The sequence below is a fragment of the Melanostigma gelatinosum genome, assembly GCF_949748355.1.
Source record: "Melanostigma gelatinosum genome assembly, chromosome: 4".
NCBI classification, from domain to species: Eukaryota; Metazoa; Chordata; class Actinopteri; order Perciformes; family Zoarcidae; genus Melanostigma; species Melanostigma gelatinosum.
The window spans coordinates 4184648-4212581 of NC_136637.1; the positions used below are offsets into that span (position 1 = coordinate 4184648).

General features: G+C 41.0%; 1 protein-coding gene across 1 annotated transcript; it reads right to left on the reverse strand.

Moving 5' to 3' along the window:
• On the reverse strand, window positions 1-27705 carry cherp (calcium homeostasis endoplasmic reticulum protein). The gene is made up of 20 exons (XM_079267973.1): window positions 27558-27705; window positions 26313-26486; window positions 24640-24678; window positions 21195-21364; window positions 15526-15663; window positions 15281-15432; window positions 15053-15164; window positions 14257-14346; window positions 9368-9560; window positions 8937-9100; window positions 4903-5157; window positions 4536-4728; window positions 4190-4428; window positions 3602-3735; window positions 2897-2983; window positions 2516-2668; window positions 2272-2385; window positions 2080-2174; window positions 1751-1936; window positions 1-853 (listed from the first exon to the last, which is right to left on the reverse strand). The coding sequence occupies exons 1-20, from the start codon at window positions 27580-27582 to the stop codon at window positions 816-818; spliced, it is 2751 nt and encodes a 916-aa protein (XP_079124099.1). The 5' UTR covers window positions 27583-27705; the 3' UTR covers window positions 1-815.
• Between the last annotated feature and the right edge of the window lie 229 nt (window positions 27706-27934).

Genomic DNA, 27934 nt, shown 5'->3' on the forward strand with positions numbered 1-27934 from the left:
AGTCAGAGTTCTGTTTATTTAGGTCATGTCTCCAGTTCTGTTTGTGGAGAAAAAATACTTCAGTCTTATTTGCCGAAGTTGAGGTTTCCAACATTGACATTTCTGACACCAACCAGTGAGCAGTTTTCATTAGAACTATTCATTCAGCAGATATTACTTCCAAAGTAAGATCTGTGGTATCTTCGTAAGTATGCATTATTTCTGGAAACAAAACAAAACATTTGCATTGCATTGAATGTTTCAAAAATATATATTTTCAAGTGTATGCAAAGAAAACCGTTGCATTTTATTGGAGATACTATGAGGGGTGAATGAGATTTTTATTTAATTTAAATGTCAAGTCAAAGTCTGAGTCAGCCATCTGTTGTCAGCCTAAATATTGTAGGAGGTCTGAAGCTCTTTTTAGAAACCGATAATTGACAAATCCGAAAGATTGGGAGTTAACTAGTTCGTGCTACGACCCCCATTTTTCATTAGAATGTAGTTCCAGTGTCCCTGCAAAGTCTGCTGATTTAAAAATCCTTGTTGAGTTCTGCAGTGTTACTAGTGTTAGTGCTGACTGGTCCATCTGCAAATGGGATACTTTCTGCTTGGACAAATCAATCCACGCTTTTGATTAAGCAGAGGGCAAAAAGACAGGTTTTCACAGGTTTCACAAATGTGGTGATGCTTTGTATGATCACTCTGGTTTCTGAGGAGAGATGATTGATTTGGGACTGCTGACTAAAATCCTGGATTGAAAAGTGACAGAAATTCTGATCCATGGTGGAGGTGGCAACGGGGAAGGAGGAGTCGTTCGACGTTATTTGATGACATCAATCAGTTGGAGGGGGCTCCTGGGGTTCCCGATTGACTGAGTCAAGAAAAGAAATAAGAGAACAGACTTATTGTAATCTAACCGTATTTCATAAACAGCAATTCTAATATAAAGATATGGTGCAACGGAATACGTTTCTCGGTTTGCGCTTCATAAACATGTACTCTTGTGAAATTATAAAAACACAGTTCTTATATAATACAACCCTCAAAAAGGCATTTATCATGCAAGAACATTTTCTTATTTATCTTAACTTGCTCTTCCTTTTTTCGTGCGGTGGGCCGCTCCTAACTTCAGATAACTGTGTAAATGAGCACTCGTTGGTGATAATTTGAAAGTAGCATAATTAACGCCCAATAATATCATATTAGGCTAAGCGTCCTGCCCCATATGTTTGGAAGTTTTCATTTATGAAAGTGGCACAGAGGAATACATTTCTAGACATTTGAGTCATGCTATCATAAAGGAAAATCTATACATGTTAACACCGTCAGCGGGAGATTCTAGGGCCAAAGAATGGGAAAACAACCCGAGGGTCGTACTGAAACACTGAAGAAATGGTTCGATATGAATGTTTTTTTTGTAAAAAGTCTTGCCACAGCAAAGTCATTGAAGACCGTATCAGAAGGGGGTCAAAGGGAAGTCTCCATCAGGGAGATGGACGAAAGAATACTTGCCATAATAGGTGATGTTACAATGTCATTGACAAGACATAAGAGAAATTTCAGTTTTCGAGAAAATTGGAGAATGCGGCAAGTTCTCCTAAATCACTCGTACACACCACTTAAGAAAAAATGTGTTCGTACGAGTGGTTCTTGCATGAGCACAATTTTATTTGGGCCATTATCATAACATAAATGGCTAATCTTGGCTGTTAAGTGTAAGCAGTATTCCATTCCATTTCAAATTCAACATAACACTCCGTGTATGTACCTTCCTCTCGTGCCTTCATACGGGCGACAAAGTTGTAGCTCTTGTTCCTGCGATAGTTCTCATAAGGGTCGTCCAGTGACACCCCCACACCTTTAAATTGGTCCCACTTATCCCGGACGTCTCCTCCTTTGATTGGATCCTGGATGCCCTGTTCTTTGGCCCCCAAACCACCTGAACCACTCCAGCCTAGAGTAGACCAACACAAGAACAGCTAGAAATCAGTATATACTGCATGTGGTTCATTTTACCATGACATTAAGTTGCCAAATGCAGCTTGTAGATTTCAGGATGGAATCAATTTACAAACATCTCAAATATTATAAGCATACCCATCTTCATTAGCAGCTGATGGCCCTTGTTCTCTTCCCCTAGCCTGATATCTGTAGATGGTTTGGAGGGAGGGGTAACCAACACTGATGTGGAGCTGTAGAGAGCAGGAGTAGTGGTCATCTATACTACAGTAAGCATAAGAACGGTCTTTCAGGAAAACATCTGGTCAAAGAACAGCACAGAGGACTTACACAGGAGAAGAGCTCTGAGTTTTAGGGCCATGGCGTTTCTTTGCAGGTGAACGTGAATGTGATCTGGATCTGGAGCGAGAGTGACTCCGAGATGATCTGGATCCACTCCTGGACCTAATAAGAGGTAGGTTAAGCATGCCCGTAAGAAAAATATCTATTTTTCAGCTCTGCTTCTTCCATAGTGTCAGAAGCATTACATTCTGATATATACTGTATGTGTATATATATATGTGTGCTTGTAGACCTGGATCGTGAGTAGGAGCGAGAGCGGCTGCGGGACTGGGTGCGGGATGAACGAGACTGTGACCTGGAGGACTTTGAGGAGCGAGAGCTTGAGCGAGATGAAGATCTCCCTCTGCTGCGAGAGTGACTACTGGAGCGACTACCTCCACGACCACTGGAAGGAGGTGAGCGACAGAGGGTGGGGAAAAGAGAGCATAAAATTGTTGGTTAGGTGGGCCCTTATTTATCCAAGAGTGACATCCTCCCCACAACAGATGTCAACCAGAACTTTGATCAGAATGAACACACAGACAGCAATTTGAAAGCTCATTTTGACAGACAACTACAAAGTCCAAACAAGAGAAACAAACAAAAAGAGAAAGATAGTGAAGCGGAAGCTCACCTGCTGCGTTTCTCCTGTCCCTTTTTTCTCCTGGCTCTCATCTTAGCCCTGAAGAACTCATACAGGCCGTTCTGCTCCCAGCCTTCACTGGTGGAGGAATAAACCACAGCCATCTGTAGACTAGGAACTACAGCAATTTCTAACAGAAGATCGCAGCACTACACAGGTGCTGCTTGTGGTAACTGCTGCCTCTGCACAACAAATTATGTATTATATACATTATATATACATACACAGCTACTTTATAATTAAATCCTAAAATACAAACACACAGCTTAAAAAATGTAGAATTCCTATTGGGCATAACTACAATCACTGGAACTACAGACTGAAGAACTTTAGATCTGGTTCAATGTTGATCAAATCTGTCACTAACAAACTGAAAATGTTTTACTGTAGTCATAAGACAACATTCACATCCCTCGTTCGCTCTGACTAAGACATTGAACAACTGAAAGACTGGCGCCCCCCAGGGATGTGTGCTCCTCTCACTCTGTGGGTTCTGTAAATGCTAGTGTTTTCAGCAGCCCACAGTGAAACTAAGTAATAATGGTTGCATCTCTTCTTCATCCTTATATTTCAATGGGCTATCAACAGCCAGTTAAAGGGGTAGACCAATTGGTAAAATCTGATGTATTCGCAATGTTGCAATTTCCATCTGATTTGTCTTGCAGACAGAATTTAAGTGTGTGTGTGTGTGTGTACCTGTTCCTGGGCCGATCATGGGATGGAGGGCTGTAGAAAGCTTCCACAGCAGCTAGCAGGCGATCACTAGGTGGCATGGGAGGGGGCAGCCGGATGTCTTTAGGGTCCAGAGGTTTATAATCACAGTCCTCTAGCTGAGCAATAAACATAACAAGGAGGACCATGAGAGATGCAGGTTTGACTGTTGAAGGGTAAATGGGTCTAATTAGTCAATTCTAAAACTGTACTGGTCTTTTCTATTTTGAAAATTATAGTTTTATGGCAGATTTGGATTGGTCTTTTCCATTATTATAATCCATTTAGCTATTCTGATTCGTCTGTACGTTACTTCAACTGTCCTGTCTTGGACCTTGACCATTCTGTAAGCCACTGTGGCAGTGCTTCATCAGACTTAACCACTGTTTTCTCCTCTACTCAATCCTGATGGCTTTCTTCGAGCAATAAAGTAACTTTGTCAGCTGAAAAGTTATACCAGCAGGTCCCCAACAAGGTGCAAGGTAATGTTTCTGTAAGTTATTAATAACAATAATGTTATTGTCAGCGTTATGAGGGGGGGTAAAATGCTCGAATCAGAAGACGGTGACGTACTTTGACAAGTGGAGCCATGAGACCAGCTGGCAAGTCAAAGTAGGGTACGTTAGGCACCAGACTGGGGTCATCTTGCACTGGCTGCTGACGATGACGAACGTGGGGAGAATGGCCATTGAAGCCGTGTGGGGGTGGGCCAAAATCCGGGTGCTGGCCTCCACCCCAGGGAGGATGATCGGCCCCCATACCTGGGGGAGGGAGTCTCTGACTGGGATGGTGGTGGGGAGGACCGGGCATGTCTGGCAAACGAAGGTATATATTGTTAAAATACTTGAGACAAGTAAATAAATACAATTACAGGTGCAAAAATAGGTAGCTGTCAATCACTAACTGCCTCTGCACTCACCTGCAGGATAATCTCCCTGAGCATAGTCAAAGTGGTGCGGGGTGTACGGCGGCCTGTCATAGTGGTGTCTGGGAGGAAAGTCGTCCTGCATAAAGCGTGGAGGAAAGCGTCCAAAACTGTGTGGTGGTGGGGGCTGGTTGAAAGGAGGTGGCTGCTGGTGTGGCGGGAAGGGCCCTCTGAAATGGGGAGGTCTCTGTAGAAATGCAAGTTGGACACAGGGGATACCGTCATTCATGTAAATGAGCAGTAAAATCAAGGATAGACAAACTGAAAATGTAGAGTATACAATGCAATACACTAAAAATCGAATCAAATCAAATAAATCAAAGCAAAGCCAGTCAAACGACAATGATCATGTACCACATGCCTGCATGCGTGGAGGAAATGGGGGCTCCCTCTGGCCCCATGGAGGCTGGTCAGGCTGGTTCCCCCATGGCGGCTGCTGGTCATATGAATTCCAAGATGGAGGGCCTTGGTCAGACCCACCAGGACCGCTCCAGGAGCCTCCTTCTCTGGGTGGACCTCCACTCCAATTTCCTGGGTCCCTCTGCTCATTCCACATCCCCTCATGGCTGTTCCAAGGAGGGCAAGGAGGGGGAGGCTGGTTTGGGTCAAAAGGAGGCTAGGGCAGGACAAGTATGAGAAAGGGCCTGAACATTGTCTGCTGCCTGAGGTCACACATACACTGCACAAACCCAAAGCAAGGAATTCTGAAGGCTGGGCAAGCACTATTACAAGAAGGTGGGACCCGGGCATGGCTGGGGGATGGGGAAAGAACCACTGCTGGGCCTGGACCTACCACTGAGGCGAAATCTGCTGCACACAAAGAGCACAGGACTTCCCCCTAAACGATGATGATTTGAATCATCGGTCGAGAAGTGGCATCTTTTAGTGGCATCATTGTAGCATTAGCATGGCAGGCAATAGACTTTTACAAACTGAGTCTGACCTTACTATAGAACTGCGATAGAAACGAGGGGCAGCAGAACCCTCTACTCTTCTCTACTACTGTTCAGTTTGACCCTTGGGCTGACTGTGTTGTCAGCAGCTACTCAGGAGAAACACTCCATGGTATGCTAGAATTTTATGACTGAACTATAACAAGGACTTTTTATGTCTTTGAAAATATGTTTTCATATCACAGATTAACAAAGTCATTAGAACATGACGGAAAGCTGTTCTGCAGGTGTGCTGGACTGTACTGTAACTATAAAGAGACCATGAATAGCATTAAAACTATGACGATTATGACTAATATGCAGTGTCATGATTGGTGTAAAACACTTGCAGGAGGCAGGAAGGAAAGCCTGTTAAATTAATGTTTTAAAAAAAGTTGACATGGAAAACCGCAGTCACTGTTGTCAGTGGACTCGTCAATAGCAAAGGATATAGCACATTAGACATCACATCACACACTGTGGAGCTGGCTGATTTGAAATGTCTAGGCTCGGTAGGAGTGTTTCATTCTTTGCATCAAAGCTGGAAATAATCTTCCATTTTCAAAAGCCACTGGAAAAATATGCACCTGCAGCCTTTTGGCACTTGTGCAAGGTGAAACATGAAACTGTTAGAAGATTGTAGACAAATATGAAAGCATAAAAGTATAACTATTACAACCATTAACCTGTTTGATTTAAAAGTATAACCATTAAAACATATAACACGTTATATTTCATGATATAAGTGATTCAACATATAAATTGCATAGACGCTTTATGTAAAATAGTCCCTCAAACATTATATAATCCCTCCTGTTCAAAACAGGATCAAACCAGTTACATTCTGTGTCTGACCTAGAAACAGGACTCGTGTGAGTGACGCATGAAATAAGGGAGGTATCAGCCTCAGACCAGCATAAAAGGAGCCAGCAGAGCTGAGAGAAACAGCGATTTCCAGCGTAGAGTCTGGATTATACTTCATAAAAAGGATAGGCTTAAAAGTCTACACCCTGAGAGGGGATAAGAAGACATTTCTGCTATCAGAAGACAGCATGAAAAAAATTCACAGTGGGAGCTGACTGAGAGAGCCTGTTAACAGCAGGATTGTCAGCATTAGCTTTTGTAGCACTAAGACTGTTTCATTGAGTTGAAATTGTTGTATGTGATAGTTGTGAGAAAACCACAGCCTTACTATTTGCAAGTGACTGGGATTCAAACTAAAGCATTCCTGCAAACTCATGAGGGGTGAAAAAGGTGACAAGCCCGACGGTCCGCGGCGGGGTGCCTTTTATTTTAAATATGAGCTTTAAAATGTAGCATTCTGGTGTACTCTGAGAAGAAAATGAAGTGATAAGACATTTACTTTAACAACTGAATAATACATTTGTTTTGATCACTATTTCCAGCTCTATTATTATTAACCTTTATTTAGACACAATCCATTGAGACCGAGGTCTCACTTTCAAAGGTTTTGGTCAAATAAAAACAAGATAGCAAGAGTAGCGAGAACCATCGCCTGTACAAATAAAGTGATTCGTTTTCATTGATAATATTAATATCAATATTAACTTCCACTGTTACTGTAAATCTGTTAGAATTGTGGCCTATCAATTAATATTTGCAATTAATAAGAATTCAATCCAGTTAAATTATTTAAATGAAAATGATAATCTACTCCAAACAAGAGTATATTATCTACTAATCTCAGGTAGCTTATCAAGAGTAAAATAATAGCTGTGATCTATACACACCTCTGCATTAGCAACCCGCTGAAATGAAGGTACGGGCACCTTAACCCTCATTACTTCATGGTTCTTGGGAGCAACGTGGGACTGTTGGGACTGTTACTACACTGGCTGTGGTCATTACAGTGAACAGTGTGATGAGAGGGCATGTGAGCCCTTGTTGCTGTAGTTCATCTCCTTGGAGCAGAGGCTGCATTTAGCATACCCTGCCTTATCAATGTATTTAAAATACTGTGACAGCAGGAAGCTGTACTCACATCTGTTTAGACCTCCACCTTTATCCAGGCCCAGCTCCACCTTTATCCAGGCCCAGCTCCACCTTTATCCAGGCCCAGCTCCACTCACAGCTCAGCCCTGCATCAAGCTGCGCTACACAACCAGCCTCTTCTCCCGGAAGCTCTTTGACCTCATCATCTCATCAGTATCTGGGCCTCATGTTTCATGGTCATGAAAGTTATTCTGACCACGAAATCATCCTCATTCTACTTTGAGTTAAAAAAACAACCTGCAACCAGATGCACCGGTGTTCCGGTTTAACGTCAACGAGTGACCGCGTGAACTGAACCAGAACACGGGGGCCTGCATGTTTCATCACGTTATGTTTTTTCCTTCTAAATCGCGATTATGACGAACGTTAACAGTCGACAAAGTTCCGCATGCAGTGGACGTTAACTTAACCCAGCAAGTCTGAACGGTAACGGAACATAATGGAACTTAAACTGTAACGGAGGGAAATAAAGATGCTGTACACATCTGAATGCTGATTGGCCAAGACTCGACACATCAAAGATGTTCTATTGAGAAGATCACGACATCACCTTTTCTCCTCGTCTCACTCTAATCTGAGAAACACTGGCTGGCTAGTTGACCCCCCCCCCCCCCAAAAAAAACCTCTTTGGATCTACATGATTCATGTGGATGATATATTTTGATTGAAAACGGCGAATTTCGCCGAAAAGCAACAAGTTTGCAGGTATGTAAAGACTCTGGTCCTTTAGAATAATGTACCCCTCTTCCCCTGTCCCTAAAACATGTGATACAGATGTGATGACTGACTCTACCAGAGGAGCTTACGGTAAGTTCCCTGGATGAAGATTTGGCAGTGTTCATCAAAAAATGGTGAGAAACTAAAAATAGGCAATAGTAAGGTACAGCCGATCTACGTAACTATTCATACTTGGTGTTAGGGTTACATCCTACTGAGAGCACCTAGGGCTTAGCCGTACAAGACTCTCAGAAAGACAACAATTCCGAAATCCTAACGACTCAGCTACGGGGTGAGATAAAAGGCCGAAGGTATTTTTCTGACACTTCTGTGAGGACACTAAAACCCACGAAGATTGGTCGGACTACAGACGGAGTTACCACCGTGTTAGGTCTGAGCCTTCCCCGGGGCAGGATTCACTCACGCTACAAAACCGAGTGTTGAGACACTGCAACGCTTTGCCGTTAACTACTGTAGGTTGGATTGTATCTCGTTCATATGCTGCTTTGAACACAAGCCTCTGCCAACCAAATAAATGTAAATGCGGGTGATGGATCGTGAGGATGAGCCACTGTCCACACCTGTATGGAGCATGTCTGTCCATCATGTAAACCTACAGACTATCTGTCTGAATGTTCACCATTGCTATTGGGATTGCCCATTTGTTTACTGTTCTGTCGCGAAAAAGATTCATCAAAACATTAGTTCAACCCACAGACACACAGGTCTTTACCGGCTGGTTGGGATTCCAGGGGCCCACGTGCTGGGTGTCATACCACGCAGGTTTGTTAGAAGTGATATCTGAAGGTCCACTGGGGTTGCTGGGGTCCTGTGGTCTGGATGAAGCCCCATCAAACTCCCCTGGAGGAAGTACTGACATGGTCGGCTTCACATCCCCTGCACACAAAACACACACCAACACATTACAGCACAAACATACATGTACCTGCCTATTGTAGAGCAGATCACAAACCACCAACTTTTTAACAATATAAAAAATAAAAGCCGTTGAGTAAGAATTGTTGTTGATGTTGTACACAACTTACGTTTTTTCTAAGATAAAATGGTAACATTTTACTTTTGCTGTAATGGTAACAATACATCTGGCTTCATGTATCAGGCTGTGCCTCTAATTTCTTCAAGTGTCTGTGTGTGTGTTCTCACCAGCTTTTATGATCATAGGCGGGGCCTTTTCAGGCTCAACCAGGGGAGCTAACTGTGCTGCAGGGGCAGGCTGCGGCTGCTGCTTCAGGCTGGCTACAAACTCTTCGTGCTGGGTATTTAAAGCCTGGATCTGCTGCTGGAAGGCCAGCTGGATTGGTTGCACCACCACAGCATACTCTGTTATTAGAGACGCCTGAGAGAGAGGGCAAGAGATTGCGATTCGCTGAGATTGATCCAGGGTTATCAGTGAATTAAAACCAAACGCAAGCAAAATCACCAGGTGCATGTATAAATGGGCGTGACCAGCACATTTTTGTAATTGCCACCGGCATTGGCGCGAATCAGGCACAGCTTGCACATTGTGGAAAAGAGACTGAAAATATACGGTATATAGATATGAATCAGCAAGTGGAGTTAGGGCAAGATTTGGTAATGACAAATCAGCTCCTCTCATTCCCTTTAAAAAATTGAATTTAGTGCGCCCAGAAGTGGGGGTGGTTTCATCTCTCAGCCCATTGCACATTTTGCATTTTGCAAAACTATGCAGTGGGTGAATTTAAGCTCAGAGCTGGGGGTGAGGTTACACGTAATCATGTAACTAGACTCTGCAGGACTCTTTTCTTTCTTTCTTTCCTCTCATCTCTTTTCATTTTGGTCGTTTTATTTCTATTTTTGTTGAGTTCAGATAAAGTTCAAAGTCATAGATTGGTCAAGGTCATATGAAACAGCAATTGTTGTAATGCAGCATACAATCTTAAATAGTTGTAAATGAGTATTGAGGAATGTACATGGAACATGGCTGTGATCTGTTTTTAGGAGGAAATCTGCCCTACACTCTTAAAAAATACAAAATAGAATTCTTACAGAAAACACATTTAGACACAAGAAATACTTTTGGGAGTGGGTTGGTCTGGTTTACTATTCATCTTATTCAACAAACAGGAAGGGTGTGATGTGATTATATTATTACATAAAAAAATCTGTCATTTTCTGTTGCAGGCTCATAGAAAGATACTGAGTTGTTTTAGTAAAATTATATGGTGGAAATGTTTTGTTTGTAAATGTTCATGTTTCTAATGTCCAAGATGAGGAATTATTTCCTTTACCACTGAGTCAACTTGCTGAAATGGACTGCTCCAATATGACAGCCGAATGTCAGGTCCATAAATATTTGGACATTGACACAATTTTCATCATTTTGGCTCTGTACACAACCACAATGGATTTGAAATGAAACAATATGTGCTTTGAGTGCAGACGTTGAGCTTCAATTTGAGGGTATTTACCGTACTTTTCGGACTATAAGCCGCTACTTTTTACCCCACGCTTTGAGGCCTCGGCTTATAGTCCGGTGCGATTTATATACGGATTTTTCCGTAGCTTTTCGCCGCCACAACAACCGCAACTTCCGGTTCCGGTCTAACACAACAATGACTAGCTCCCGACACAGAACAGTTGCTACCAGCAACCCCTCTGCTACCAGCTGTTACTGACAGGGTCGCTACAATATGGATGAAGTACCTTTGACCTACCTCTCACTAGGACTGTTAACAAAAAAGGTTGAACGGCAAGATGCTTTTAACAGTACATGTCCGACTCGCTAGCTTCTAAGCTAATTTTAACATTATGGCCAATGGGGAAATGCTAACCGCGATTAGCATTAGCGAATATATAATATATCTTTGTACATCTTTTCATGCAGACATACTTGCATTACAGACTATGGTCTCTCACGGCTACCAAACGAAAAGCAATGAGGCAATAACTGTTGTTGCTCATAGCTCTGAATAGCTGTTGTGCTAGCAGCAACTGGCCAAGCCAGTTAGCCGTAAATGCTATTCAGAGCTATGAGCAACGTAGACACGCTGCATGAGAAGATCAACTTTTTCTCAAGTCTGCCAGTGGATCCTAACAGCGCGGAACAGTGTGAAAGAATCCACCATCACCAACGGGTTCCGAAAGGCTGGGCTACTACGAGATGTTTGGTATGAGGCTTACAAACCGAACAATACGTTTGAATAACACTAGTGCATTTGGAAAACGCAGAAGCTTAAATTGTGGGAAATATAATGTTTTCTGGGCTCGTGTAGGAGATAACGGTCTGTGTGACCTCTGAACCGGAACAAAAAAAAACCCAAAAATAAATAGCTGGGGCTCCGCAAGTGTTCTGGAAGGCTACGCTAACTAGCTTAATGGGAAAACAACAGCAGCAACACGCATTCTGCTACACACTCAAAGGGCCATTCAGATATTAGATGGAAAAAAAAAAAACGCAGTTGACTTACCGAATGCTGTTCACTTAAAGACAAACTCCATGCTCCTTTCTTTGTTGACAAAGAGTTTAATCCCACGGTTAAATCCCAATTTACAAATCCGTTTCTCCTCCTCCTTCAGCCATTGATTGATAAAAAACCAAAGCTCGGTAAAAAAAATTATAATCTACACCAAGCAAAATGAAAAAAATGTCATAATTTCTTCCACATCTTTCAATTTGAACTCTCACTAGTCCGACTAAGCCTCTGCTATTAAGTTTCATTTCACGATAGTCATGTGCTCGCCCACTGACCAATCACAGCACACGCTGCACCTCACTGCAGAGCTGCACCTGAAAACTGAGCTGCACGTAATGCTGATGTAGTTGTACGCCAGCTAGCAGGCTCTAGCACGTCAAAGAATACGCCCAACATGTCAAACTAAAGATCTGATTGGTTGAAGACTATGACAATCAACAATATCGTCCCCATTCACTTAAACTGCACAGGGATTCACTTGTGAGTCTGCAGGCCTCGGGCCTCTCTTCTTACCGAGAGACACAGAGGTGAGATCTGATTGGATAAAAGCTCTACTTAAAACAAGCTGCACTGGAAGCAGAGCAACTGAGGAAGAAAGTAGCTGTGCAATGAGAAAATAAGATAATGGGAATAATATTTTTATAAATTATAATACATGTAGGGTATTTAAGAAAAAATATTAAATCATAAAATAGCTATAACTTTGTGATTCTGTTTAGGCCATCAGAGAAGGCCTTGCTGGCCCTGATGGCCCACCACTGCATTCTACCACTGTCTGAGTAGTTTGCTCCTCCCCTACACACATACACCCCTCATATACATACACATATATATATTCTCACACCACAGTTTGTTCACTTGACTTTAGGTATGAAACATATAATTGTATGATAGTGTTTGTTGGCTTTTGATATTATTTGATTTGATCATTTGTTATTTGGATTTAATAAACTGTTCTATTTTAAAGAGCAGTCTTCTGTGATTACTTGTGCATGTGTGTGTGATAACAGCTGGATGTAGTGGCCTGTGCCCGAATTCAACCGTCACTGTTTGTAGAACAGTACTTTGACTGTGGACATTCTGAGTGAAAACAAATTTTGAGAGTCAATTTATAGCTTGGTTATCAGTCCCTGTTCGCAGGGTGGTGCCCCGTTATTATTAGTAATTGCTAATGACTTATTGATGTTCATAACTCCATTGATGTTGATAGTTTAGTTTCATATTTGCTGATAACCAAACACGCTCCTTTTCATTCCCAACACTGTAAAGCAGCAAAGACTTTAATTTTAAGACAATCATATGACTTTATACGGAAGCCCATTTCCAGCAGCAAAAAAAAGTTACAAAAAAAGATGAAAAGTTAGACTTGACAATAAAAATATCCCCATGGCACTTTTGGTGCATCCATCTGTAACCATGACACTGACCAGATGTTTCCAGTTGCTGTTCAATGAAGGTTGCCACATCGGTTTTATTCTTTCTACTCCAGAGCTGCTTCTTGCTTAAAATCCTTTCAAGGGTGCGTTTGCTGAGTACAATCCCATAAAGTGAAGTATTTCACCTGTTGTAAAGCCACGTTTAAAGTGGTCTTCCATGTACTCACAATCCATTTCTATGTCAAATGTAGGGTAACCTATAAAGAGCTGCTTCTATGATTGTTGTGTTAAAGTATCTTATAATTTCAACTTTCTATCTCATAATTTGGACTTTCTATCTCACAATTTTGACCATGGGGATATTTGTATTATCAAGTCTAACTTTTCATATATTGACAGAGCGTGGAACAAGACAGGGATGCCCAATTTCTCCATTGCTTTTTGCACTTTATATAGAGCCTCTTGCACAGTGGATAAGACATCAAAGGCATTTGTATAAATGGATCAGTCCACAAGGTGGCCCTGTATGCCGATGATATCTTGATCTATTTAAGTACCCCCTCTGACTCTTTTTTAATTAATGAACCTGCTAGAAACATTTGGTAGATATGCAGGATATAAACTAAATCTGAATCAAACATTCTTCCACGATATATCTTCCTATTTCAAGCACTTCCTGTAAAGAATTCCCTCAAAACTATTTTCTGAATTGAATAAAATCATTTCAAGACTTATCTGGCAGGGAAAAATACTCAGGGTTAAATTTAAAACTACAACTCCCGAAGGAGGAATGACTCTACCCAATTTTAAGGATTACTTCAATGCTGCCCAGATTAAACCCTTAATTAATTGTGTACCCCAATGTATTGTGCAAGGTGGAAAGACATCTAACTCTCCATTATGAAAGATCCACAATTCATGCAGTATTGGCTCACGAAAATTTGGGGAGACAATTTGCAAAATCCATGGATCAAATTCCAATTAAAAATCTGAAACATGATAAGAGGATAATATAAACTAGATCACAAACTACGAATACTTCAATGGTGTGCTTATGATCCCGGGAACAAGCCAAATGAAACAGATCAGAGATTTAAATCCTGGAAAAAGGTATAACAACATTCTATTCCCTTACAGTAAAGGGGCAATTAAAGGACTTTGAAAACCTGAGGTAAATATTGTCTTGAGAAATAAGTAAAGCCTTAAATTTCATTCCACTCACTTGGTACTGGCCGAGGCCCAGGGCTGGATTCTGGAGCTGCTGAATGGTCTCCTCGTCAAAGTACCCATTCTTCTCCCACAGCTGCAACAACTGGGAAGGAAAGGGATAATCAGAGAAAACCAACAGTAGACTCAGGGACAACAATTTCACTAAAAAGAGGAACAGATTCTTTCTAGCTTTCCAATTCAATACATTAAAGGTTGACACTGTCCTATTAAAAACGACACACACTCAAGTCAGTGCAACTGACACGATGGTACTTAATTCATTATACTACACACGTGGACAAAATTGTTGGTACCCTTCCGTTAAAGAAAGAAAAACCCACAATGGTCACTGAAATAACTTGAAACTGGCAAAAGTAGTAATAAATACAAATGTACTGAAAATTAACTTACGAAAATCAGACATTACTTTTGAATTGTGATTCAACAGAATCATTTAAAAAAACAAACGAATGAGAATAGCCGGACAAAAATGATGGTACCCTTAACTTAATATTTTGTTGCACAACCTTTTGAGGCAATCACTGCAATCAAGCGATTTCTATAACTCTCAATGAGACTTCTGCACTTGTCGACAGGTATTTTGGCTCACTCCTCGTGGGCAAACTGTTCCAGCTGTCTCAGGTTTGAATGGTGCCTTCTCCAGACTACATGCTCCAGCTCCTTCCACAGATGTTCAATAGGATTTAGATCAGGGCTCATAGAAGGCCACTTCACAATAACTTCACATAATGAGCTTAGACTAATAGTACTGTAACCTGAGACGAGGTAAATATGTTGAAAGTGTTTACCCTAGTTATCTTCTGCTGCTTCTCTTCCTCTACGGCCAGAAAGCTGGTGCAGTAGATGGGAACCACAACTTTTTGCAGTGCTGCCAACAAATCCTTCTGCTGCTTCCGCTGGCTGTGAAGACACATTTCAACACACATTACAAAGAGGACTATACTGAAAGCTGCTAAACTATTTTCTGTAGGAGTAAAGTGATTGACATATTGATCAATGTATTTTGGTTTGTGTACCAGTGATGGAGAACATCATTGGTTAAATAGATGAGATGTAGGCGGAGTTCAAAATGCGCTCCATCAGCAATGATGCGGTTGCGAAGATGTGATGTCATCAGTTCACAGTGCTGTGGAGTCTTGGCGTTGTTGAACATCCAGTTCTTACCAGCCTGTCAGGAAGACAAACACATGAGTGAGATATCAATATTTTAAGAATCTACGAACATAAGCATCACTAAAATAATCTATTATGGCAGGCTTACAGAGATGGCGTCTTTGGTGCAGGTGTCTATAATGGGCTGCAGCAGGTTGTCAAACTCTGTGATGTCCGACTGAGTTTCTAGCAGCATTTTTTGGGTCTGCTGCTCCATAGCCAGAGCTATGGCTGCAGTCACTTGTTCCTTTATTGTAAGGGACAGAGAAAAAAAAGCATCAGAAAATGATATTAACCATTCTGCTTCAGCCCGTCATGAAGTGGAACAGGAGCTAACAGGTTGGATACAAAATAGTAAAAGACGCCAAACCAAAGTTGTTTCTCATCAAGGAAGACCAGCTGCTGTGGCTCAGGAGGTAGAACCAGCTCCATTAATCACACAGTTGTCTAAGTGACCTTGAGCAAAAAACTGAACCCCAAGATGCATCCGAAAGGCAGACCAGCACATTGCATGCTCTGCTGCCATTGGTGTGTGTGTGTGTGTAAGAGGCCAATTGAAAAGCGTTGTCAGTTTTATTCTTTTGTGTGCATTTAAATGTATTTATTACACCTTTAACAAAACGTTCATTCATGCTATTAGTTTTTAAGCTGATTTTATTAATTTGGTAAAAATGATGTAACATACACAGCAACATACAGGCAATAGGCCTACAGTATGCTCCTTAAAATACTCTTATCTGGTGAAAACACAAATGTATTGTTGCAAAGTTAATAAATAGGTGACCCATACCTAATATAAACAGACTATGCAGTTTACCTATCTTCTTTCTGGAATTTGTTTGTCTGTATCCCTCCGGTTTTGCTAAGTGGTATATCGTCATTTTGAAATAAATCACAGCTGATTCATTAAGAAGTACAGAACTTATCTTTTCCCAAACTTCCAGCTTTGTTGTTCAGTAATATTCATACAGAGGCCCGTAATATTTGAATAGGTACGTTTTAGTTAACAAAAAGCCACAGTATAAGTCAGTGGTGGGCCGTGAGGGCCAGCTAAGCCTTCGCTGCTGGCCTAAACAGAATCACAAAGTTTTATAAGTCACTATTTTATAATTTTTCACAAATACACGACATGTATTATATTTTTTTTCCCCCTTTAACTTATTTTCTCATTGCACCGCTCCTGTCTTCCTCTGTTGCTCTGCTTCCAGCCTGCAGCCCTGCTTCCAGCACAGCTTGTTTTAAGGAGAGCTTTTATCCAATCAGATTCAGCCCATGTCTTTATGTAAGGAGAGAGGCCCGAGGTCCTCTTGGTAGACTTTGCAGATTAAGTGAATGGGGACGATATTGTTGATTGTCAGTCTTCAACCAATCAGATCTTTAGTTTGACATGTGGGGCGTATTCTTTGACGTGCCACTACCACCCAGGTAGCATCCTAAGCACGTCTGCATTAACGTGCACCGTGATTGGTCAGTGGGCCAGCATGACTTTTGTCAAACAGAAAGCTAGCTAGCAGATCTTAGTGTTTAGTAAGAGTTCAGGTTGAAACATATGTAAGAGAAGTTATGACATTTTTAGTGTTTTGCTTGGTGTAGATTCTTTTCTTTTTTTTTTTACCTAGCTTTGTTTTTTTAACACTCAATGGCTGAAGGAGGAGAAACGGATTTCTGGAGAAGGACATTTCCAGAAAAACTGGACGTATCAAAGGGTCGGTAAACCCTTTTGGAGAGACCTGAGTGGATTTACAACTCAACGAACACGTTCACAGGAGGACTCTGGCTGGAACTGACCCGCACCGATGTTCTGAACAACCACGGTTTTAAAGTCTTTGTTATCAAAGAAAGGAGGATGGACTTTGTCTTAAAGTGAACAGCAGCTGTGGTAAGTCAACTGCTTTTGCGTTTTTACATCTACAGCAGCGTTACTACTGTGTTCATTTGTCTATCGTGTCGTTTTTATGAATAATATGAATGGCCCGGCCGTGCTCTAGCACTGCAGTGTTGCTGGATTGATTTGTTGTCATATAAATATATGAGACTGGTTCTTGTGAGTTTGTTCTTGTCATTGTGTTAATTACATTGATTTGGACTATATGCATTGTCCATTAATTACGACGCATCCCGTTATGCGTAGGGTTATTGTCTGTTCGGGCTGTTGTTTCCCCGCTTCCCTGAAGACACGCGCGGTGACGCAGCCTCAGCTGTTTTTTGTTATTGTTCCGGGTTCAGAGGTCACAAAGCCCGTTGTCTGTTACATGAGCGCAGTCCACCGAAAACATTATATTTCCCACAATTTAAGCTTCTGCATTTTCCAAACGTATTGTTCGGTTCATAAGCCTCGTACCGAACGGTTTCATACAAATACGTGTATTATTACACCAATAGAAACAAATAACCGTAGCTGTGGCATCATAATGAGCTTATTAGGCGACTGCTCAAGTGTAGTAGGACAGCACAGAAGGCCCAGGTATAAAGTGCACGCCCGCCACTGGTATAAGTTATTTTTAAGTTCCAGGATTGTTACTCCCTTATTCCCTCACTTAAAAGAACAGTGTGTAAGATTTAGTGGCATCGAGTAGTGCAGGGATTCCCAAAGTGTGGAGCTGCCTCTAGGGGGTGCGCGAGAGGAACAATGTAATGGTGGTGCAGTCCTGTCTCCTAAAAATTACGTTCCCCCAAAACTAAAATGCATTCTCAATTACGTTTTACCATGAACTTATTTTCTCCCTGATTACGTTTGTGTTTGACGTATTACAAATACGTTTCTCATCAACATATCTTTGCTGTACTCTCGTCTTTATTATTTTTCTGTGATCTGCCTTGCCTCTACCCCGCCACCCACAAGTTATTGCCCCGCGACCTGTTCCGAGGGCTGACAGACCTGATGATTGGGTGCCTCGCGGCGGGGCGGCTGGAGACCTCGCGTCCCGCGCCAACGGGTGAGCGCCCGGCACTCGGAACCAAGTCCCGGATTTCACCCGGGGGATATTCTGGAGGTATTGTGGCCGGGTGATGTGCCTCGTTGCTGGGGAGGTATGAGCCGAGAGTGGCGGGGTGTTATGGAGGTATATTTTACAACTTGGTGTTGTTCCCGTGCGTGGATGAGCGCATTTCTGCCGGAGACAGGCGGCGTGTTGTGGTGGTATTCTGACCGCGTAATAGGGAGAAGGAGAGGCGGTGGTGGAGAGGGAAAAAAATGTTAAAGAGATGGTGGAATGTATGATTGGAGAGAGCGAAGCGAAAAAGTTGGACGTGATCCCGCGTCCAACAACACTGTCGCGCGCATCGATGCTTTGTCCGAAGACATCCTGGCTACATTAGTCGGTCGCGTGAAGAAGAGTGAGTTTTACTCTCTGCAAGTAGACGAGTCTACAGATGTGGCCAATCTGGCCAATCTTCTGGTGTACGTCTGTTACCTTTTCGAAGGCACGGTGCAGGAAGAGTTTTTGTCTTCTTTGTGTTTTTTAGCTTGTAAACAAACGCCACGCGCGAGCAAACTGTTCTCTCATTCGTCCGATTTTTAGGCTCTGTTGCTTTTTTTTTTTTAGGGTGTGTGTGTGGGGGGGGATTGGGGGTGCCTGAACCCGGTCGGGATGTAGAAGGGGGTGCGTGGCCTAAAACGTTTGGGAACCGCTGGAGTAGTGTGTTGCAGATTGCAAACTACTAAATACCCCTCCACTCACCCCTCCCTTTCCAAGCATGTCGGAGAACTACGCAGCCTTTGAGTAGATACATATCTTCAGGATTTTATTACTACTCTGAGCTACTCTTATCAAAACTCAGTTCTTCTTCATGAATAAATAGTTGCTTTTAAAAACATATATTAAATTTCAAACACAAATTAACACTAGGATTAGAATTTAATTATATTCTAAATATAACTAAATATTGTTTGTAGAGCAGCAACCGTAATGTTTACAACAGAAAGTCATTGAAGTCATTAATATCTCACTAGAAACAAATGTAAACTGTTAATAAAATAGGTAACATTTCTGAGTGACGTTTATAAAGAAATGAACAAAGACATCAGTCAGTATTAGTCATGGTAAATAGTAAATGGACTGTACTTGTATAGCGCTTTTCTAGACTTCCGACCACTCAAAGCATTTAAACCTACAATGTCATCATTCACCCAATCACACACTGATGACAGGGGCTACTGTAAGAAATTTGAGCAAAAAACGGTGTTCAGTAGATATAATAAAAGTGTTTAATAATTCATAATTAAGAATTCATAATTAGTCATAAACATAAGGGTTTTGGGAATGCATAATTAAGATAAACATAAAGGGTTGTAAGATTAGGAGCTAATAAGACATGAAGCTTCTGCCAAGGTGGCAGAAGTGTAACATTTATACTGAAGGATTATCATAGAAGGAATTAAGCCATAACTGAGGATTTGAATGTGTTAGCTGCTCAGGGAGAGAGAGATGTGGAGATAGGCGTTTACAGAAGTGCGTAGAGAAATTAGCCAATAGAAATTGAGATAGACGGGAGGGGAGGAGTCGCAAACGAATATGTGGGAGGTTTAATTTCAAGTCTTTTTCTCTCGTGATGGCTCTCAGACGACGGACGTGTTTTTTATACCTGAGAAGCTGAGTTGAGTTTTTTGCAAATGGGGTTTTATTGATTTAATATTTCATAGGAGTATGTACTCCAATGTTTAACTGTAATCGTACTTGCATCAGTGGAATTAAATTCCTTATAATTGTAAACCAGTCTTGGTAGATTTCTTATTGCAGCGTGTCGACTGTAAAAGCAGCATTTCTGTGCTCTGGCCTTCTATCTGTGGGGTGAGTTTCATCCTCCACACTACCATGCAAGGTGCCAACCAGGACTATGTAATCATTCATACACATTCACACACCGTTGCCACAGCTATGGGAGCAATTTGGGATTAAGTGTCTTGCCCAAGGACACATGGACATGGACTAGCGGAGCCAGGGATCGAACCGCCGATCCTTTGATTGAAGGACGACCCTGCTCTATTGGCTTTTTACTCACGAATGTTTTAATGCAGTGTTAGTAACGAGCGTAGTCGCTGTCACCTCGAGTATTCTTCACTTCACCACCGCAGCCTCTGCTCGCGCTTCGTGTGTGTGTGTGTGTGTGTGTGTGCGCGCGCACACACAGTTGGAGGAGCTCAGCCCGACAGACAGCTGAGGAGATGCTCGCTGCAGCGCGATAATAAATTACAACAAAACATTAAAAAGTACAAAAAGAAAAAAAGCACCAGGGCCCGTTTAATACTGAGTTTTGGTACACATCCCTATCTTCAGGTAAAGAAAAAACGCAAAAGGCTCTCGCTACAGCCAGTGTTCAGTTTGTCCGTTCTGGGCTGCTGTGGAAACACGGCGGTGCAAGATGGCGGACTCCGCTCTCTAGGAAGCGTTTTCTAAGCTAAAGAAAATACAATTCTTAGTTTCAGGTAATTATACATGTATAAAAACAGTTATGGATATTATAATCCATTTCTGTCTATTAATCCCCTGAAATGTTACAAGATTACACACGGTTCCTTTAATACCTTGTTCCCATTGTCACGTACTGTACCGGATACATTGTCAGTGGAATAAAAAAAAATTTAAAACACCATAAATTGTGAAGAATTGCGCTGTATGTTGCAGGCTGTATGCTAATGCAATACCAAAATGACCTCACCAAAATAATTTCTAAATCCCCTAGCTGGTTACTAGCACTTGCTTTTGAGTAAAAAAAAAAAAGAAGGAAACTGAAGATGTACACTGTGCCAGATTTATTCATTTCTTTATTGCTCTGTACCTGTCTGAGTGTGTGCAGATGCTGCTCTTGCTGGTGCAGATTCCATTGGCTCTGTTGGATGAGCTCATCCAGAGCCGGCGCTGCAGGCGGAGGAATCGGAAGAGAAGCAATCATCGGTATTGTTGGAGGAGGGATATCAACCACGTCTTTGGTGCCTGGGTTGTACATTTCTGCAAAGAAATATGAAAACTTTCAGTCTGGAAGTTTGGTAAAGCTCTGATTTTGGGGCCGAGGCTGGGAGGGTTGATGCTGTGCCACTGCTAATGTGACGCAGATGCCCAAAGAGAAGGATGCAGTCCATAAATCATATACATATGAATAAAAGTATTTAAATCAAAGTGACCTGTAAAAGGTCAAATAAGATGCATCGGCTTACATATAGCAAGCTGATGAAACATTTCAAGTACGAGCAGAAGAGTGAACATAATTTAAATGACATGCAATCAGCATTGACCATTCCTTGAGCCCTGAACCTCTGCAGAAACTGTTGAAAGGAAATGTTAGAACCGCCAACGATCACAGGCACCAAGGTTTACAAACATAGCTACAATATGTTACTCAACTACTGCAATGAGATGACGTCCCATTCCCACAATGTGGCAATATTTTAAAACCAATACAACTATTTGATGTTCGACAGAATCCCTGGCCTACAAATCAAGATGCAAGTCAAAAAATGCTTTGTTAAAATGAATCATATAGAATTCTAACTGAGGATGTCCTAAGCCAATAAATAGTAGGCTGCTTTAGGGATCAGTTAGTATGTTGGTCATGTGAAGAAATGTCAATTTCTAAGGATTAGTTTAATGTGATTCATTAAGGCTTTGCAAGCTGTCAATGCCCCACTGCCCTCAGTTAGACACCATATAGCGTATGTATGGTAAGGTGTTATGACTTTAGTGAGCTTGACATACAATATATTCAGACCTATCATTTTTGACCTTACTTAATATTTTTAAATCTCATGAAATGTATTTCCCAGTCATCAGAATTATCGCTTGTGATTTGTGGTTACTGTAACATTCTCTTGCAGCTACTCAATGGCAAATGGTGGCATATGATATTTTTCACAAATGATATCAGTATAATATTACAGGAACTGTGTATTTGTCAGTCTATCCAGGAGCTCTCCAGATAAAAGAGCAGGCAGAGCATTTTAGAGACAAACAGTTTGAACAAGACCTGTCACCAGAGCCCTGTACTATGAAGCCAGTTCAACATACCCAAGATATCTTTTGGTTATCTGGTTTATCTGGATCATCCACCCACTCAATCTGGCTGTGAGCGTGTTCACATAAAAGGGCGGTGTTTGCAGCATCTGACCAATCACAAACATGGACAAGTACACTGTCAGCAGAGGTGCATTTCAGGCCTCTGGGCCCTGTACTACGAAGCAGGATTTGGTGTTAGCAAGGTCATTTCAGGGTTAACTGTGGGTTTTCAGTCCTTTGAGGGAGGTTCACTCCTTACCGGGATAGATCACCATGGTAACTTGTGCTAAACACCTAACCTGCTCCGGAGCGTTGACGTTTGAGATCAGAGATCGACAAAGCTCTGCTCATGGATCGTTATATAATAATATATAACAATATTAGGGGTGTAACGATACGCATACTCATATTGAACCTTTCGGTACGAGGCTCACGGTTCGGTACGCACGACGAACCGAATACGTTTGAATAAAAAATAAAAAAATAAAATAAAAATAAAACTTTATTGAACCAGGTAGTCCCATTGAGATTAAAAATCTCTTTTGCAAGATGTAAGTAACAATACAAGATGTAAGCAAGATGTAAGTAACAATACTACATAACATTAAGGAGCCGTTTTTGTTTTTTATGCTTATGTGTTGCTAAGAAGACACCCCAGAAGATGGGTCACTCAGGTATAGTTCCATCATTGTTCAAAGTCAAAGAATAACTTAATGATGTTACGGTAGTTGTAATGAATACATATATTTTAAAATAAAGTACATTTCTCTGGCATTTATAGTTTTCTACTGTACCGAAACGTACCGAACCGTGGCTCCACTGTATCGTACCGAACCGTGAATTTTGTGAACAGTTACACCCCTAAACAATATATAATATTACACAAATACAAAGAAGTTTAAGTCATAATCCAGACTAAAAGCAACACAGTTTAACAGACAAATGCAGAAAGGAGAGCTGGCAAGAAATCGCCCACTGTGTGAATGCAAAATTTAACAGATTTATAATATCACTGCTTCATCTAGAGCACGATAGATCTGACTATAATTCATTAATGTTTTGAAAATCTATTCTTATAGCTCGTGTGACAATACTTGAGCCTTATTGTTTCAGATGCAACCCCGGAGGTGTAAAACGGACTTGGGAGCAAATAGAAAAAGAAAATCTATAGATATTCTATTCATATCATATATTAATTATGTGCGACAGCTTCTTGAGCTGTGTGTTGCAGTGCGACATGTTGGAGTCCTGTCTTACAGTCACAGACTGGATGCAGTGTTACTTTGCTCAAGTTTGAATTATGTTTTCATATTTTTTTTTATTTGCCCAAAAGTCCGTTTCACAGCGCCGGGGTTGCAGATGAAAGAATAAGAATACATCTAAGTTGCATATTCATTTAATGGAATACACACATGTAATTTGATGATGTTAATTTACACACCCACACAGTCGTCGATTTCTTGCCAGCTCTCCTTTCTGCATTTGTCTGAAACTGTGTTGCTTTTAGTCTGGATTATGACTTTAACTTCTTTGTATTTGTGTAATATTGTATATTATTTGTAGTGCTGGACAACGATTACAATTTTTAATCGCATGATTTTTTGCGATTAATCGTGATTAATCGCATTGTTATGCGCAAAGTTCAATAATGAATTCAAAAGTGGTGTATTGCGCACTTTTATTTTAAAAGTACTGCTATATGAACAAAAGTGCAATAACATTTGGTTTGCAAACACTTTAAACAAATAAGGTGCTTTTTAACAGCAGTATTCCCTTTACACAGTAGCAGTTATACAGTTATAATGATTCTGATAATAGATATTCAGCCGGTGTTCACAACTTTATCTTCATGTGTGTAAGAGATGCAATTTGAAATATACTTCTTGAAAACTGCAAACCTATCTACGTCATGTTTTTTATGTTTGTTAAATTCTCAGTAGCGATAGGGGATAGCGGTTGTTAGGGTTAGTTAAACCAGATAAGCAAAAGATAACCAGGGTATGTTGAACTTGCTCTGTGGTACAGACCTCTGGTCTCCTTCCATTTGTCTCATCAAACCTGACTGAAAATGGAGGATTAGGCCCAATTTGATGAGAGTTCTGATCACTAACTTCATTCTCACTTCAAAACAATTCAGCACATACTCAAAAAGAAAAACATACTAACCAGAAAAAAGTAACAGACAAATTCAAATTTTAGTTTGTTTTCAAACAAATCTGGTTCCCAATAAATACCTTCAGATTTATACTCCTCCCCATCATGGGCAGAAGGATCTAAAAGAAAAGCAAACGTTAATACAGTAATGCATTTCAGTGGTATTACATGACTGACAGACTAACTCCATGCAACCCTGCACAACACGGTGCTATTATTAACAGACTGTTGATAATCTGATCATCATACAGTGACCAAAACAAACTGTAGGTGCAGTAAGAAGCTTTAACTTCCTCTACTTATGCAAGTTATATTAATAGTCTGCTGAGTAAAAACTATGAGTAAGTACATAATACTACAGTTATATAACTTTGCTGATCATTTTACAGCAGCAGGGTGTAGAGATTATGTCCAGAGATTATTATTTTTACAATTTTTAAGTACTGGCAGAACCAGTACAGTATATGTTATATTTGGATTCAGCCACTAAAAGCCATGTGAAATATGTAGTGGTGTAAAGGATCGATCTGTGATCCGTACTGATCCCCCTCACGGTTCGGCACATTAACAATAATAGTGTGAAATAAAGTTTCACTGACAATCCGTTATCCGTATTCAGTAAAATATGCGATTGGGACATCGTTCATGCTTTCTGTTGGCTGATCTCTTATAATGTTACATTGTAAACAACCAAAATGTGTTGAAAATGACTGGAGGAGAGCTGGTAACGTGGCTAATGGACAACGAATGAAGATTCCATTCAGTTACATTATGATGCCTTCAGGCTCTGTTCGGTGAAAACTATTATTGGCTGAAGTTAGAAGAGTCTCACGCAGTTTAACGATCTTCTGGGTTTTCAAAGATTGCTGCCCGAGTATTAATCTTTCAGAAAAACTGAAGAGGCAAAAACCATGATTGTGAAAATTAACAAGGGGTGAACATTTCTGCTGATATTGTGCTTTTTAACACCCAAATGCCTAAACTGGTGGAGTAATGTTAGCCTTAGGAGAGGGCATCCTAATCCACAAACAGTCCGCACTACAAACCCATGTGTCTTAGTCCGTTTTACTGCTCACCATGCCACATAGTGTTACACATTGGAAAATTAAAGGCGAAAAGAAGGAAATCGGTCGAGTTATATGAATTTAGCCGTGGGAGGAAACTAACGTAATACTTCCGAACTACCGTTAGCGTTAAGAAAGCATAGCTGTTGCGCTCCAATGCTAATGTCCATAATTGTTTATACTGCCCTTGTTTATTTATTACATGTTGTTTGTAAAAGATACTTTGCTTACTTGACTCACAGAGATGTTTGAGGTCAGTATTACCGGAATGTGTACAGCATTCTGTGAGCTGTATTAAAGTAGATTGGAAATTCATAACATGAATAACATGTTTATCACTAACACTTATTGGCGTAAATGACTGTATAAGGTCAGTGGTTGGATCCCTGTCCCCTGCAGTCTACAAGTCAAAGTGACCTTGAGCAACATATTGAACCTCAAATTGCTCGTGATGTCTGTGTCATCCGTGTGAGAGTGTGCATGTGAATGGTGATTGCTCGTGATGGGCAGGTTGGCCCCTTGAATGGTAGCCTCTGCCACAGTGTATGAAGGCGTTTGTGAATGAGTGAATGCTGGCTTGTGTTGTAAAGAGCTTTGAGTCATTGCAAAGACGACTAACATTCCAACATCACAAAAATATCAATGTGCAAATTCTGGTTTTGTGCGAGACTGTCCTTTTAACTACATACGCTGTTGGTGCTCCAGAGCAAGCTTGCACTTGTAGTAGCTGAAGTATTCTCCCCCAAAGAGGAAGGAGAACTTAGGGTTGTCCTTCTGTTTCTCCATCGTCATCTTTTCAAACTCTGGCCCGTTCCGAGCGACAAACTGGGCCAGCTTGTCGATGACATTCCTCAGTTCTTGATCTGCACCAGAAAAAAGAAGAGGGAACACACACAGTCAGAGCTGAGGCAGCTGGGGATCTGTCTTAAAGTGGTGACAAACAAACAAACCAAAACGAGTGCAAGAAATGACAATAACTTGTGATTTTCTGACAACATTCACCTGATTTGTACCAATCTTTCCCAGTCGATGGGAAAGAAGAATCCCATCTACTGCGAGATTAAAAAGTAATCGGTTTCCTATTTAGGAACTTTCCTGACGTGGACCATCTCTTTGAATATAATAAACACAATTGTATATGAAAATGTGTAACAATATGACGCAACATGTATATGCCCAAATGTAACTGAAATAGTTTTAAATTTTGGTTCATGTCATTCAAAACTGAGCAAAAGAATGAGTTACTTGAGGCCACATCTATGTGTCGATTAGGAAACTTTAAAAAACGGTCACTGTGCAGCAGACTATTTTTACACCCACATGGTTAGAAGAGTCTCACGCAGTTTAACGATCTTCTGGGTTTTCAAAGATTGCTGCCCGAGTATTAATCTTTCAGAAAAACCGAAGAGGCACAAACCATGATTGTGATAATTAACAAGGGGTGAACATTTCTGCTGATATTGTGCTTTTTAACACCCAAATGCCTAAACTGGTGGAGTAATGTTAGCCTTAGGAGAGGGCATCCTAATCCACAAACAGTCCGCACTACAAACCCATGTGTCTTAGTCCGTTTTACTGCTCACCATGCCACATAGTGTTACACATTGGAAAATTAAAGGCGAAAAGAAGGAAATCGGTCGAGTTATATGAATTTAGCCGTGGGAGGAAACTAACGTAATACTTCCGAACTACCGTTAGCGTTAAGAAAGCATAGCTGTTGCGCTCCAATGCTAATGTCCATAATTGTTTATACTGCCCTTGTTTATTGGTGCACAGTGTAACGTTACACACACTTACTGACGTTACGAAGTTGGCCGAACGGCTAAATGCAGCGGTAATGTATTGTGTTGAATAACGTTAGCTTGAGGTAGCATGTTAGCTAGCTAACGTACAATGACAATAATAAAACGTTGCAGCGTAACGTTACTGCTCACCTTCGGGGTGATTGGGGATATCCATGATTTGTTTCAGTTACAGCAGATCCGCTGAACCTTAATAGATCAGACCATTCGATGTATATGTTACTACTTGGTTTATAAAATTGACCAAAAAACCAGCATTACCCCCTGTAACGTAGGCCGGAAACCAACTTTATTCATTATGATGACGCTATCATGAACCGCCCTACTCCGCTTCTGATTGGCTAGTACTTGTTACCCTGCGTTCTTCTTCTTCTATTTATTTAATGGCGGGTGGCAACTGTCGTTAAAGTCGCATTACCGCCATCTACTATAGTGGAGCGTGCCAGAGTTACTTATTCCATTTCTAAGAACTAGGAGAAAACAAACAAACGAAATGAACACAAAAAAAA